The sequence below is a fragment of the Rhincodon typus genome, chromosome 11 (assembly GCF_021869965.1).
Source record: "Rhincodon typus isolate 14 chromosome 11, sRhiTyp1.1, whole genome shotgun sequence".
NCBI lineage: Eukaryota > Metazoa > Chordata > Chondrichthyes > Orectolobiformes > Rhincodontidae > Rhincodon > Rhincodon typus.
In genome coordinates, this window is record NC_063342.1 from 32,174,710 (window position 1) to 32,191,378 (window position 16,669).

Below are 16,669 nucleotides of genomic sequence, written 5' to 3' on the forward strand. Positions count from 1 at the left end.
GGGAGCATTAACTGTGACACTCAATCAGACAGCGTTGGTAGAAGTATTGGCGTGGTACAGCCAACGAACAAGTTGCTTACACTCAACGAGGCTGACTCTTGCCTGAATGAAACGTTGAATTTTGTTTGAATGTTGGACTTCAGTAAGTTCTACCATTCCAAACAGACGGGGACCATCCAAACTTGGCGATGATGTTGTTGCAGCAGCACTGGGGGCAGTGACTCAGTAACAGTCCAAGAGCTACTTCCAACCTCAAATATGGGAACGGCGAAGTGTACAGAATAGCGGCCTGACCATTGAAGTAATCAATAGGAAAAGGAAAGATGGCAGGGAACACGATGTGAGCAAACTCATAAAAGTCAACCTCTCAAACATAAATCAAACTATAATCAGTTTGCCTGTATTCGATGCAGCAGGGAAAAAAATCTGCTCACAACGCAGAAACAAGCGACAGAGCAGGAGAACGAATCAAGCCATCAGCTCTTGGCTAAATACTTCCACAATTATTGTTTACATTTGATAGTGATCTATATGGTTTTCTGTAAGTTACTAACGCGAAGGAAAAATATTTCTGGCAACTTTGCGCTAAGACGATGGTCAAGTATTTTTTGTAACTGCTTTGAACCTTCTCAGAAAGCGCATTTATGGTTTTACAGCTTTGATTTCTTCCAATAAGTTGGGGGGGGGGGAGGAATTGTGAAATGCCATTGATTTCCGTTTTAAGATGTCACACTGGAACACAGAAATACTTCAAATTGAGGCGGCCGCCCTCGGAAAGAGTTGGTCTAATTTGATTCGGGCTGGCGGGGAGACAGAATCACAGAAAGATGGCAAAATCTTGAAGGAAAATAGAAGACGTCTGCAGAGAATTCTCATGAGGCTAACTATTTCAATTCCAGGCTGTGAGAAAGCAGCGAGATTGAAAAAGCTCCAAGTGTTTCACAGACCTTTCAATCCCTCCCGTTATCTGCCTGGCTGCATTAATTTATGAGACTAGGGTGGGGGCGAAGAAATCCCTAAACTGTTCTCATTCCTCTCTCCGTAACTTTAAATGATCAGGTGACCTCGATTCCTCCAATAACGACGGCAAATTCCTGCAGCTATTCCTTCAATCTCACCTACCCCCCTGCCGACTCCCTCAAAGAAAAGCCCAAATCGGCTCAAATTCGCCACATCTGAGAGTGAGAGACATGATCTGCTGGAAGCTGTGAGGTTTGACCTTACAGCTTATGGACGGTGTTAGTAAAGCTTGTTGTAAATCTGATGTTTTAGTGTTTGTTCCAAGCCACGTCACAGGGGTGTGAGACAGCTTTAAATCCCGGAGTCCTGATCAAATTTCCTTCAAATCCTATCCCTCCCCCGGGTCCCTTGTGTGGATCAAATCCTTGTCGGTCTCTCTCATTCTCTCTCTCGCTCTCTTTCAAATACGTACACACACACAGCTATTTCAACTCGATCATCGCAGCAAGATGGTAAGCCAGTCATTCTGCTTTCTCCTCTTTTCAGCTTTTGTCTCTTCTATACTGGCCGCAATATAATTTTGTTGCATTGATGATCTGCCTCTTGTTTTGAACAGGTATTCAAAAGTATTCCGTTTTTTGTCCTTCTAGCCATCGCCTTGATAAATGCTGAAGTAAGTTCGATCTCTTAATTAGCCCCCTTTTCACGCGATTTCGTGTTTTTTTTTGGGGAACAAACAAAAAAGGAGACCGATTTTCTTTTGTCTTGACAGGCTTGGGCGTTTTCAACGTGAATCGATCCTGTTTCTTTCTATCAGTCTAGTGGGTCTTTGTAGGACAGTTAGATTTCAGGGAAAGTCGATTGCTCTTGTTTTATGTGTACGTAACAAATGGTTGGATTTTCTTTGACTTGGGAGGGGAGGGGGTTAACATTTAATTTGCTTGCTGCTGCAAGTTCAGACCGATCGTGAAGAGTTGGTCTAAGAGAGAGGGGGAAGGGGTGGGGGCTGGTGTTGATGTTCAGTGCAAAAAATGCACAGTACTGAGTGGAAAGCTGGTGGGAAGTGGTGTCTGTAAACTGAGAGATGGGAGTCCGGTGAGCAACTGTGAGAAGTTTCTCTTCATTAGGCACTTGGGGGTAGGGGTATTACAAATCCCATTCCTACAGCGCCATGCAATTTAGGAAGCCTATGAGAATTAAAACAAAAACTTATCGTAGAAAGTAAGTCGACTTTTGTTTTGTTAAGTGAAGAGGGTCTTATTATAAAAACGATCCCCGCCCCCACTCGCACACATCAATAACCAAGAGGTGAAACTGTGCTTCATAGACTTCCTACCGCGCGCTCTGCAGTTTAACTTCGGCACCAGTGTGTTCTCCCAGGGTTATCAGTGGTACTTTACCAGTCAGCATAAAGAAAGCTTACTTTTTGTCTCAGTTTAACTGCAAGCAGCATTTCAAACGCCCACTACAACCCAGAGCACCGTGTTTCAAGCGGCTGCATTTTGTTATTCTCATTGTCAATCAATCGAATGATTGCTTAACTAACTGGGCTAAATATTCGAGCAGTACCAACATCTTTGAAATCTCGAAAGATGTTGCAACAAGATTGCTCTAATCCTTAAAGGGACAGGGATTAACTGATTAACTTAATTTACAGCTACAAAATACGTCTGATTAACATTATCGTTATTGCCATAGTGACTACTGTATAGTTTCATAAAGATTGAATATTTTTCTAGTTCTTTGAATTTTCCAATTTAAAAATGCCCATATGTCAGTTGAATCTTATTTGTATTATTAATCCCTCTTGTGTTATAACTTGTGAAATTTCTTGTTTGCAACAGAGCTAGGTGGCGTGGGTTCGTAATTGTTTGGATAGAGGGCTCATTTCTCTAATGAGTGGGATCTGACATGTAGTGTTCCCAGAAATCTACACTGGGTTGCCTGCCTTTCATAATCTAAATTGACTTGGATAAGGGAATAAAGATTGGTATATTCATTGCAGATGACATTATGTTGGGAGGCATAATAACTCTTACATGGATGGAAGCAGCAAGTTGCAAAGGGACAGATCTTGGATCACTGAGTGCCAGATATATTCAGTGCCAAAAAGTGAGGTCATCTGCTCTGGATTTAAGATAAATTAGAACTTTTTTTTCTTTAGGTTGAGGGACTGTGGAGAAACAAAGATTTGGCTATTACCACATGTTACTTCACTGGTACAAATAGTAATCAAAACAAAGGACTGAATCTCAATGGGGCTGCAAGAAGAAAATGAGGAAGTGACATTTCAGTTGTATAGACTGTTGATCAGACCAAGGTGAAGTTCTGTGTTCAGCTTTGTGCACTGTATTTCAGGAAAGATATATTGGTCTAGGGAGGAACAGTGTAGATTCATTGAAATTCCACTTGGACTTAATAGGCTAAATTATGACAACAGGTCTCATAGGTTTGTCTAGTCTTCCCAAGCTTTGAGAAGGTTGAGGGGTGACCTAATTAAGGTGCATGAATGGTAGTTCTTGGAATAGGGAAGATGCATACAAGTTTCACCCACTAGTGAAGAAATCCTAATTGACACAGCACAATTTTAAAATTTGAACCAATATTTAGGAATAAAATCAAGAAGCAATTTCTGATGACAAAGGCTAGTGGAAGTCTGGAATTTGCTCCCCTGCAAGAGATCATGAATAGTGAGTCAATTGAAATCTTCAAGACTGATATTGATAGGTATACTGAACACAAATCTTAATGACTGTGACACAGTGCAACTAAACTAGACTCTGCTGCTACTATTCAGTCAAAGTCTCTCCCAAACAAAGATGGTTTGCACTGAAGATGGCACAAACCGACTGCCCCAGCCAACCCATTGTCTCTGCCTGCTCCTGCCCCACTGAACTTATCACCGCTTTCCTTGACTCTGTTTTCTCCCCACTAAGTCCAGGACATGCCCCACACCCTCCACTTCCTCTGAGACTTCCAATTCCCTGGCCCCCAACGCCTCACCTTTACTATGGATATCCAATCCCCATACACTTGCAGATGGCCTAAAAGCCCTCCACTTCTTCTTCTCCCACAAGCCCAACCAGTCCCCCTCCACTGATACCCTCATCCGCTTAACAGAACTTCTCCTTACCCTTAACAACTTTGCCTTTACCTCCTCCGACTTCCTACAGACTGGGGGGGGAGCCATGGGAACCCGCATAGGCCCAAGCTATGCCTGCCTCTTCGTAGGATATGCGAAACAGTCCATCTTCCGCTGCTAAAGTGGCACTATCCCCCACCTCTTCCTCCGCTACATTGCTGCCTTGTGCTCCCACGAGGAGCTTGAACAGATCATCAACTTTACTAACACCTTTCACCACAACCTCAAATTCACCTGGACCATCTCCGATACCTCCCTCTACTTCCTGGACCTCTCTGTCTCCATTTTGGTGACCGCCTTGAAACTGACATCTATTTCAAACCCAATGACTCCCACAGCTACCTAGACTACACCTCCTCTCACCCACCTTCCTGCAAGAATGCAATCCCCTACTCCCAGTTCCTCCGCCTCCACTGCGTCTGTTGCCAAGATGGGGCATTCCACTCCCAAACATCCCAGATGTCCTCTTATTTCAAGGACTGCAACTTCGGTGGTTGAAAATGCTCTCAACTGCATCTCTTGCGTTTCCCGCACCTCTGCCCTCATACCCCCTCCCTGCAATAAAAACAAAGACAGAAGCCCCCTTGTCCTCTTGCATCACCCCACCAACCTCCGTATCCAACATATCATTCTCCACCACCTACAATCCGACCCCACAACCAAAGATATATTTCCCTCCCCACCCGAATCTGCCTTTCGCAGTGACCACTTTCTCCGCAACTCCTTTGTCCGCTCCACACTCCCCACTAGCCACACCAGCCCCGGCACCTTTCCCTGCAACTGCAGGAAGTACTCCACCTGCCTCTATATCTCCCCCCATCACCTCCATTCAAGGCAGCAAACAAACCTTCCACATTAGACAAGGGTTCACCTGCACATCTGTCAACATGGTCGATTGCATCTGCTGCTCCCGATGTGGCCTCCTCTACATCGGTGAGACCAAGTGGAGGCTCGGAGACCGCTTTGTAGAGCAAGTGCGCTCTGTTCACAACAAACAACAACACCTTTCCAGTTGTGACCCATTTCTACTCCCCCTCCCACTCCCTGGGTGACATGTCCATCCTGGGCCGCCTCCAGTGTCACAATGACGCCACCCGGCAACTGGAGGAGCAGCACCTCACTTTTCGCTTCGGGAGCCTACAGCCCAATGGCCAAAATGTGGATTTTACCAGTTTCAAAAGCTCCCCATCCCCCTCTCATCCCCACCTCCTTGACCTGACACAACCTGTCCATCTTCTCTCCCACCTATCTGCCCCCCCACCTCACTGACCAATCCCCACCACTCCCTACCTTCACTCACCTATCACCATTCCACCTACCTTCCCCAGCCCCACCCCTCCTCTCTCTATTTATTTCTGACCTCCCTTCCCCCTCCCCATTTCTGAAGAAGGGTCCCAATCCGAAACGTCAATTTTCCTGCTCCTCTGCTGCCTGGCCTGTTGTGTTCCTCCAGCTCCACACTGTGTTATCTTTGACTCCAGCATCTGCAGTTTTTACTATCACATAATCTTTCTAATCACTTTCCAAATCTGTTTATAATAATTCACCTTTCTCGAGGGCCATCAGCGATGTGCAATAAATGCTGGCTTTGCCAGTGATGCTCAGATTTCGTGAATGAACAAATAATTGAGTACACGTGGTCTTTAAAAGATTCCTGTGACAGATTCATTTGGATGTGATGGATGCTTTTAGTCTCTACTTTGCAATAGTCCATCGCACAGATTGATGCTGAGTTATCAATACTACTTTGTACTTATTTTTAATCAGCCTATTCGGACATGCTGTTACATGATTCCAGGGCAAGTGAGACTTGAACCTGGACCTACTAGCTCTGATGTAGGGGCACCATGGTGCACAGTGAAGGGTGGAATTAAGAATCTAATAATGACCATGAAACCATTGTCAATTGTCAGAAAAAATCCATTGGGTTTGCTAATGCCCTTTAAGGAAGGAGACTACTAACTTCACCTAGTCTAGCATACATGTGACTTCATACCCACAGCAATGTGGTTGACTCTTAACAGGGATGGGCAATAAATGGCCAATGGTGCGGACGTCCCATAAATGAATAAAAATGCTACCATTGTGCCATAAGGCCCTGCATACAGCCTTGTAGACTTGTGACAAAAGTTGAGTTGGTTAAGAAAATGGCTGAATGGCAGGAGACAGACAGTAGAGAAATAGGCAGCAGCTGTAACTGGCACCAGTGTACCACCCACAGGATGCATCGCAGCAACTCACTGACGCTCCTTCAACAGCACTTTCCAAACTTGCAATCTCTACAACCTAAAAGGACAAGGGCAGCAGATACATAGGAACACAGTCAGCTGTAAAGTTCCCTATAAGTATCACATAATTTTGAATTGAAACATTTATCACTGTTCTCTCACAGTCACTTGGTCAATACCCTGGAACTTCCTAACAGCACCCTGGGCGTATCTACACTCCTAGGATGATTGTTCAAGAAGGAGGCTCACTACTAGCTTCATGAGGGCTATGTCGGTCTATCCATTAACTCCTACATCCTATGTAGAAATTAATTTCTACAAACATATGCCAGGCAATAACCTGCTCAATGACACCCAGTTTGGGTTCCACCAGGGCCACTCAGCTCCTGACCTCTACAGCTTTGGTCCAAACATGGACAAAAGAAGTAATGTGAGAGTGACAGCCCTTGACATCAAGGCTGCATTCAACCGGGGTTAAAGATGAACAATACATGTTGATCCTGCTAGTGACACAATGAATAAAAAAGACACCCCTCTTTACCTGATGTGCTATTTTCAGGGATCTATGGACATGGACTCCAAAGTTCATCTACAAATATCCAAAACGTTGACTTCTCCTTTCCCCCAGATGCTGCCTGGCTTGCTGTGTTCTTCGAGCCTCCTGTTTGTTTAGCTTGGATTCCAGCTTCTGCAGTTTTTTTTTCTTGTTTCTAATTCAGTATCATGTTATGTGTTGTGTATTTCTCTGTTTGCCTTCTAAAAATTATCTTTCATTTCTCCAGAATGAATTTGATTCTTTACTTACTGCCCACTTGACCAGCTCATTGATAGCATCCTGCAGTCTATAGTTATCCACCTTTTCATAATTCTGCATACTTCTGAATCTTGTCACGACATTTAAGTCTAAATCATGTATATTAATCACAAAAAAAGCAAATGGCCCAGTACCAAATAGACCAAATGAAGTGCACTACCCCTATTAATTGTCCTTCTTAACTCCTTTTAAAATATTGCATCAACATGGTCAGATCAGGCATTTCCTGTTATTGACTAATTTGTTCCTTTGGTATATGACAATTAATCATGTCCCTCAACGTTTTCCGAAATTTGCCTATCACTGATAAGGTTGAGCGATTTGAAGTTTTCTGAAGAAGGGTCTAGGCCCGAAATGTCAGCCTTCCTGTTCCTCTGATGCTGCTTGGCCTGCTATGTTCATCCAGCTCTACACCTTGTTATCTCAGATTCTCCAGCACCTGCAGTTCCTACTGTCTCGGAGCGATTTGAAGTTGTGATCTGTCCCTATGTCCCTTTTTGAAATAATGGTACATTATTAGCAATAATTCTATGCCTGTTGCCAGAGATGACTGGAAAACGATGGTCAGAGCCTCCACTATTTCACCCCTTGCTTCTTTTATAGCCAGGAATACATTTCATCCAGACCAGGCAATTTTCTTACTTATGGTAAACCCTTAGTGTATCCTTTCTTGTTTATTACATCCATTAACAATGAAATCCACATTGTTCCTGTCTTTTGTGAAGACAGACATAAAACATTCATTTAAAACCACATCTAGGTGTTCTGTCCATGCTTTTCTGGTCTCCAATCAGCCAGCTTTTTTTCTCGTTACCCAGTTATGTATTTCTAGTACATGTGGGTTTTCCTTAATTTATTTTTCTTAATTATTGCATCACATGATGTTAGGTATGAGAAATGATTATGAAATCAGTCACTGTGGTAACAAGAACTTTTCAGAGTTTCTTCCTCAGTTGGCCTAAGGCTAGGGGGCCTGCATATTTAATCTAATTGGCTGTGCAGCATAAAAAAGTTTAGAGACTCTGGCATGGCAGCACAGAAGATGGTTGCAGAAATTGCACTGTAACAATGTAGGGCAGGATCGATTGGTTGGGCGGATCCTTCCCTTCGTTCTTGCAAGGTTCAAAGCAATGCACATCACTGGATTCCAGAACATTGGCCAAATTCCTTTTGAGATTCTATCTCCTACACCATGAGCTGCGTTCCAAGGTAGTCAGTCTTTCACAAGGTACCGATCGGTGTACCAATCCACAAGTTTGATCTGCATGTCTGTGCAAGGAAATAACCAGTGGAACTGTAACTCCCAAACACTAGATTGAAACTATCAAAATCAGCTGCAAGGTTTGTTCACTGCTTTCTTGCTCTAGAGCCCTCTTCCATAGCTATTGGCTTGGATCATTTTTCACTCGTTTCAAAACTAGCTATTGCTTTTGTTTTAAACCAAGGCTGTCAGTACGCAGTGAGCCACAGATCACATCTTCAATTTAGAGTGAGTGGAAAAAGTCAAATTCCATTTTCATTGAATGGAATTCAGATCTTTGCTAAAGGTGTGGGTGCAATATTCCACAATCTCTTTTATTTTGATGTGAAAACCATATCACTTGACTCTAAAGGATTATCCAATTACTCATCAAGACCCTGATGCAAGCCTGTCCACTGCAATCAAATTTATGAGACATTTGTCCTGGACTGCACTTGCTGCTTCAGCTTCACATCAGTGATTCTTAACGTGACTCTGCAGAGAAACAGTATGACAACTTCTATTTGACACACATGGAGTGGCAAATTGAGTTTCTGATTAAAGAAGACTTTTTTATATAAAAGTATCCACAGGACCACTTGAACCAAATGTTTAACATTTTAACACCTATCTACAATTATTTAAAGTATTTAACAGTACCATGACTTTCACGATCCATACTTTTAACATTTAATTATTGAGAAAGGAACTCATTGTCATGCATATATAGACTTGTGTCCTAGGCAGCAAATTCAAGTTTAACTCGGGCTGTGTTAGCGAGGCACTAACAGCCTGAAACCTGAGATCCCATCTATGACTAATCGAAGCCTATAGCTTTAGTATAATGGACTCTAGTTCCTTTGAATGTACTATATTGTTTTGCTGCTTTGAACATAAAAACATGATTAAGATTAAAGGCTAACATCTGTATATGAGGGACTCTCGAAAGGCAGACAATAGCACCTATGTAACTACAATACAGGAGGAATGTGTTTCTGGTCCAGTGGAATTACAAGTAGTTTAGTCTTTGCTGACAGATGATGAGGATTTTACAAGCTTGGGTCATAGGAAATCTGGTGTTGGTAAACTAGGCGTTAGATTAATGTAATTAGCATGATGCCTTTCTTCTCTGTTAGAGGAGTGTGGATTTAAGATTTTCAGAAAAATAAACTGCTGGAGAAACTCAGTAGGTCTGGCAATATCCGTGAAAGGAGAAACAGAGACAACTTTTCAAATCCAATTCTACCCTTCTGTAGAACTGAAGGGGGCTGGAAAAGTGAGCCTTGTGTTCCGTTTTCACTCTGTGGGCAGAAAGATGAGGGCAGTGATGGCAGAAAACATAATTGAAATGTAATCTTGCTTGCATTTCCTTCTGGGTATTCAAACTGCTCAAAATCTCACTTTTATAAAAATTGTAACTGTCACACATTTATAATAGCAGAATATGAAGTTTTGCAGTGTAACAGTGTTATCCTATACTGATCAAGTTTGATCCCTTGTTGATGTCAGAATATTGAAGCACAGTCTGTACCACTGTCCACCAGCAAAGAACAGTCAAAACATAAAGGTTCAAAAAGGCCAGTACTTGAACTCATTGCTTTTACTTTTTTGTGAATTATAATGCTTGAAGGTGTGTAATGTTGTTTTGATAATATTGTGTTGTTTAATTGAATTTCACCAGCAGCTTCCCCTAGTTTGCAAATAGAATCAATGTTAAAGTAAAAGAAAAGCAGTAAATTAATGAGTGAGAATGAATCATTCACCTGTTAGCTAGCTGTCATAGACAATTGTGATGTTAGCACAGAATCAGAATCAAAGATGTTACGAGGTATTGCATTGGAAAAGTTTAGGTTTGTACATAGCAGTTTGGACTTGGATGAACAATTTCTTGAGTAATTATTTTTCCTTTTATTCAATAAAGAGATTTGTCCACATTTGATAACAAGATGTCTGTTTTATAACTTTCAAATTCTCAACTGGAGAAAAACATGATCACAGTTTATTGTAATGGAAATTGTCCAACAGAAAAGGATTAGAATACATTGGATTTATTAATTCGCTGGACAAAACAAAATTTTATTTAAAGAAATTAAACTTTACAATAAAGAAGCAATATGGAGTTGAGGAATCAAAGGAGCTTTAGCAGGGAATTATAATGCTACAAGCTGGATCTTCAAAGAGTTGGGCCTTCAGTGCAAAGTCTGATGTGATGTTTACATTTGAATTCTAGGAAAAACATTAGTATCAACACATTCAAAGTTAGTAATAACTGCTGATGCTGGAGTCTGAGATAACACAGTGTGGAGCTGGAGGAACACAGCAGGCCAGGCAGCATCAGAGGAGCAGGAACGCTGACGTTTCGGGTCGGGACCCTTCTTCAGAAAGGGTGAAGGGGAGGGGCTCTGAAATAAATAGAAAGGGAGAGGGGTGGCAGTGATAGCAGGTAGGTAGTGGAGCAAATAGGGTGGGAGAGAAGATGGACAGGTCAAGGAGGCGGGGATGAAGGTAGTAAAGGTGAGAACAAAAACAAAGTTGCTGGAAAAGCTCAGCAGGTCTGGCAGCATCTGTGGAGGAGAAAACAGAGTTAATGTTTCGGGTCCGGTGACCCTTCCTGAACTGCCACATCTCTTCTAGTAAAGGTGAGTGTAGGTATGTAGGGGTGGGGATTGGTCAGTGAGGTGGGAGAAGCCGTTAGGCGGGCAGGTCAAGGAGGTGGGGACTTCTCTCCCGCCTATCCGTTCCTCCCACCTCAGTGACCAAGCAGTCTCTGAGCCTCCGCTTGGTCTCACCGATGTAGAGGAGGCCACGTCAGGAACAGTGGATGTAATAGACCACTTTAGTGGATGTGCAGGTGAACATCTTTTTGATGTGGAAGGGTTTTTGGGGCCTGGGATGGAGGTGAGGGGGGGAGGTGTAGGGGCAGACGTAGCACCTCCTGCGGTTGCAGGGAAAAGTGCCGGGGGTGGTGGGGCTATTGGGGAGTGTGGAGCGGACAAGGGAGTCATGGAGAGAGCAGTCCCTCTAGAGGCAGATAAGGGTAGGGAGGGAAATGTATCCTTCGTAGTGGGGTCAGATTGCAGGTGGCGGAAGTGGTGGAGAATGATGCATTGAATCCAGAGGTTAATGGGGTGATACATGAGGACAAGGGGAATTCTGTCTTTGTTTTTGTTACGGGGAGGGGGTGTGAGGGCTGAGGTGCGGGAAACGCAAGAGATGCGGTCGAGGGCATTTTCGACCACTGAGGAGGGGAAGTTGCAGTCCTTGAAATACGAGGACATCTGGGATGTTCGGGAATGGAATGCCTCATCTTGGGGGCGGAAGCGGAGGAATTGGGAGTAGGGGATTGCATTCTTGCAGGAAGGTGGGTGAGAGGAGTTGTAGTCTAGAGAGCTGTGGCAGTCAGTGGGCTTGAAATAGATATCAGTTTCGAGGCTCGGAGATCGCTTTGTAGAGCACCTATGCTCGGTTTGCAACAAATGACTGCACCTCCCAGTCATGAACCACTTCAACTCCCCCTCCCACTCACTGGATGACATGTCCATCCTGGGCTTCCTCCAGTGTCACAATGATGCCACCCGGAAACTGAAGGATCAGCACCTCATATTCCGCCTTGGAAGCCTACAACCCAATGGTCTCCATGTGAACTTTACTAGCTTCAAAATCTCCCCACCCTCAACCTCATCCCATGACGAATCTTCCCTCTCATCCCTGCCTCATTGACCTGTCTGTCTTCCCCCCGAACTATCGGCTCCCCCCACCTCACTGACCAATCCCCACCACTACCTACCTACACTCACCTTTACTAGCTTCATCCCTGCCTCCTTGACCTGTCCGTCCTCTCTCCCACCCTATCCACTCCACTATCTACCCTGCTATCACCGCCCCCACCTCCTATTTATTTCAGAGCCCCCTTCCCCTCTCCCATTTCCGAAGAAGGGTCCTGACCTGAAACATCAGCTTTCCTGCTCCTCTGATGCTGCCTGGTCTGCTGTGTTCCTCCAGCTCCACATTGTTATCTCAGTTTCAACACATTACTGCTCCCAATGTTGCATCTACACAGGAAAATGGGTAATTGAAAATATTACTTAGATACCAGCATTACACAAGTGAGGTTGGAATACCATGCACATTGGTATCAATGTGATGAGGATCAGGGGCCAAAGTGGAGTTTTAGTCAAAGCTCACCCTATGAAATGGTGGCAGCATGCTCAAGAGGATGAATAGCCTTCTCCAACTCCTAATTCTTCAGAGGGGTAATCAACTCTGAATTGCACTGCACCTATAACAGTCTTTGCAGGTAATTAATATTTGAGATGTGTGATTTGATACTTGGTGCTTAAAAGTCGATTTCAGCAAGTATACGTTCTCATCACAAGTCAGAGCTTAACATACATTGAGTCTGTTCTGATCTCTAATGTTCATTAAGTTAAGGGTACAGATCTGACTTCCGATCTCAAGCAGTTTATATGTTCTGTAGTTACTAGGTGAGGAAAAGGAGTGAACATTTTTAGTCCTAAGTGTCTGATGGCAAATCAGCAGAACATTCCTATACCCATCCATTTCATTCCTATTGCACAAGAGACAAAATTGTTTGTGGTATGAGATGTTTTCTATTATGAGCACATTTTGCACCACAGACAAATTTTACCCTCAAGGAATACTCTTGATAAGAAGCTAAGATTAAACAAGGCTAAATTACAAAGCTGGAATTCTGCATTTGCTGTAGGTAACTATGTGCTGTCACGATGTATTTACGTGTCACATGGTTAAGTTGAAGGAAATGTAGGCTTAGGCTGAATCTCAGTCTTCTGTGGTAGTTGCTTTCTAATTTAATGATACGGCATAATCACCAAGCAACAACAACATGATTATATTCTGAGGAAAAAGTTCTTTGTTAATATTCTCAATAAGGAAGATAAACCAAAACCCTCTTTTGTATTAAATTGGTTGATGTCCCATGATATTTAAGAAGACAGTTTTACCTGTCTTCGTGCTTTCTTTCCCCTCTTCGATCTGTTACACTTCTGATTCTGCCTTATCCTTCTTTCAGGTCATGACCTGAAAGATGATGGAAAAGTAATCACTTATGGCTGCAGGCTACATTTGGGAGAAGGTTGCATGTAAACTGTGATCCCAAGAAGCCCCTTTTCCATCATTTAACAAAATGGTTGTGCTTCTACCCAATTCTTGCAATTATCACATTCTCCTAGCCCTAACCCTTTCACCTTCCACTATTGGCAAACTTTTCTGTATCCTTTTTGACATTTCTCCTATACTGTTCCCCTTTAAATTATTAAAGCTTTGCATTTTCTTCTCTCCTTTTTCTATTACTCATCTTGCATTTAACCTACACTGAGTGGGAAAGGATAAGCCTGGACACAAACAATCCTCAACAGCTTCCTTCTTTTGGATGTCTCTTGACAATACAGCTGGAAATAATTAATTGATTTAAAAATTTAACCTTCTATTGTCTTTCTCAAAATTAAATGAACTACACTTTTTTTCACTTTGACCCCAATTTCTCACACTCCTTTCCTTCTGAATCTTAAGTTCTTGCGCATTCATAGCAGAAAAGCTGTAAAATGTAACTATAATCAAAACTGGCATAATTCTGCCCCACACAGACTCTCTGGTCCAATTTGTCCATGCCAATCAGATATCCTAATTTAATGTATTCCCATTTGCCATCATTTGGCCCGTATCCCTCTAAACGCTTCCCATTCATATACCCATCCAGATGCCTTTTAATATGTTGCAAGTGTAACACCCTCCCCCACTTCCTCTGGCAGCTCATTCCATATATGCACCACCCTCTGTGTGAAAAGTTGCCCCATAGGTCCCTTTTTAAATCTTACCCCTCTCACATTAAACCTATCTAATTTTGGATTCAGAGATAGTAGGAACTGCAGATGCTGGAGAATCTGAGATAACAAGGTGTAGAGCTGGATGAACACAGCTGGCCAAGCAGCATCAGAGGAGCAGGAAGGCTGACGTTTCGGGCCTAGACCCTTCTTCAGAAAACCACGCCGTGGAAAAACCTTGTCTATTCACCCTATCCATGCCCCTCATGATTTTATAAACCTCTATAAGGTCACCCCTCAACCTCCTATGCTCTAGGGAAAATAGCCCTAGCCTATTCAGCCTCTCCGAATAGCTCAAACCCTCCAACCCTTGCAACATCCTTGTGAATCTTTTCTGAATCCTTTCAAGTTTCACAACATCCTTCCTATAGCAGGGAGACCAGAATTGCACACAGTATTCCAAAAGTGGCCTAACCAATGTCCTCTACAGCCGCAACATGACCTCCCAAATCCTATGTTCAATGCATTGACCAATGAAGGCAAGCATACCAAATGCCTTTTACGCTATCCTGTCAACCTGCAACTCACCTTTCAAGGAAATATGGACCTGCACTGCAAGGTATATTTGTTCAGCAACACTCCCCAGGACCTTACCATTTCGTGTGTAATTCCTGCCCTGATTTGCCTTTCCAAAGTGCAGCACCTCACATTTATCTAAATGAAACTCCATTTACCACAAATTGGCCCATTGGCCAATCTGATCAAGATCCCATTGTACTCTGAGGTAACCTTCTTCGCTGTCAACTACACCTCCAGTTTTGGTGTCATCTGCATACCATAGCTCCTACGTTCACATCCAAATCATTTATATAAAATGACATAAAGCAGTGGACCCAGCACTGAACCTTGTGGCACACCACTGGTCACAGGCCTCAGTCTGAAAAGCAACCGTCCACCACACTCTCTGTCTTCTACCTTCCAGCCAATTCTGTACCCAAATAGCTAGTTCTCCCTCTATTCCATGTGATCTAACCTTGCTAACCAGTCTACCATGAGGAACCTTATCGAACATCTTACTGAAGTCCATGTACGTAGTCCATAATTACCCTTGACAAGGTGGTAATGAGCCACTTTTTGGACCCACTGCTGTCAATGGGAGTAGGTACATCTACAATGCTGTTGGGAATGGGAATGCCATGATTTTGACCCAGCAGTAGGAAGGAACAGCAATATACTTTCAAGTTGGGATGCAGTGTGTATTGGAGGGAAACCTGCAGGTAGTGGTGTTCCCGTGCATCTGTGGACCTTATCTTGCCTTCACGTTTGTAGAGATCCTGCATTTGGAAGGTGCTGTCAAAGCTGTTTCACGATACTGCAGTGCATTCTATATAAAAACATAGAAAATGGCAGCAGAAAGAGGCAATTCAAAATGATCTTCTATTGACGTTGTACTACCGTGCTCTCTCTATACTCCTTGATGCTTCTAGTGTCTGGAAATCAATCTATTACTTTCTTAAGTATATTCCCTGGCTTCACCTCGACAGCTGCCTGTGGTAAAGAATTCCATAGGCTCACCACCATTTGAGTGAAGAAATTTCTCCTCTCCTCAGTCCAAAGTGGCTCACCCTGTATCCAGAGACTGTGATCCCTTGTCCTAGATCTCCCGGACAGAGGAAATATCATCCCTGAATCCAGTTTGTCCAGCCCTGTCAGATGGTTTGATGTTTCAATGAGATCCGCTCTCATTCTTCTAAACTCTAGTGAATACCAGCCGAGTCGACCCAGTCTCTTCTTGTGGGATAAACCTGCCATCCCAGGAACTCCTTTCCTGCACTCCCATATATTTTTTTTTCTTCTTCAAATAAGACCAAAATTGCACAGTATACTCCAGCTGTGGTCTGACAAAGACCCTGTCCAGCTGCATTAAGATTTCCTTGCTCCTGGACTCAACCTTTTTTGGTAATGAAGGCTAACATACCATTTGCCTTCCTAACTACTTGCTGCACCTGCATGCTTGCTTTCAGTGACTGTTCTGTACAGAGATGGTGCGTGTTACTGTTGTAGGCGGAGGTAGTGAATGTTGAATTCTGTGGGTATGATGCTGGTCAGGTGGGGTGTTTTGTCCTGGATGGTGTCAAGTTCTTGGAGCTGCCCACATCCAGGCAAATGGAGAGCACTCTGTCACATCCCTGACTTGTGCCTTGTGGACAGGGCACAGGCTTTGAGCAGTTGGGAAGTGAGTTACTTCCTGCAGGATTACAAGCCTCTGGCTTGTTGCAATCAAATCAGCCATAATCTTATTGAATGACACAGCAGGCTTGCAGAGCTGAGTAGATGCTCCTACTCCTAATTCATATTTTTGTAAAACAGCTCTGTAATCTTTCAAGGGGTTAGGCCCAAAACAAGAAAATTCTACACTTGTGCAGAAATGGACATGAAATTTGCACTCTGATCGTACAACTTTTATGTTAAAGATGCCATATA

General features: G+C 43.3%; 1 protein-coding gene across 1 annotated transcript in view; it reads left to right on the forward strand.

Moving 5' to 3' along the window:
* The first annotated feature begins 1,112 nt into the window (after positions 1–1,112).
* The window catches only part of fstl1b (follistatin-like 1b), a 111,297-nt gene continuing 95,740 nt past the window's right edge, over positions 1,113–16,669 (forward strand). Inside the window, exons 1-2 of the mRNA XM_048603186.1 lie at positions 1,113–1,472; positions 1,577–1,633. Of these exons, the coding sequence (XP_048459143.1) occupies positions 1,470–1,472; positions 1,577–1,633 (60 nt within the window). The 5' untranslated portion in view covers positions 1,113–1,469. The remainder of the gene's footprint in view (positions 1,473–1,576; positions 1,634–16,669) is intronic.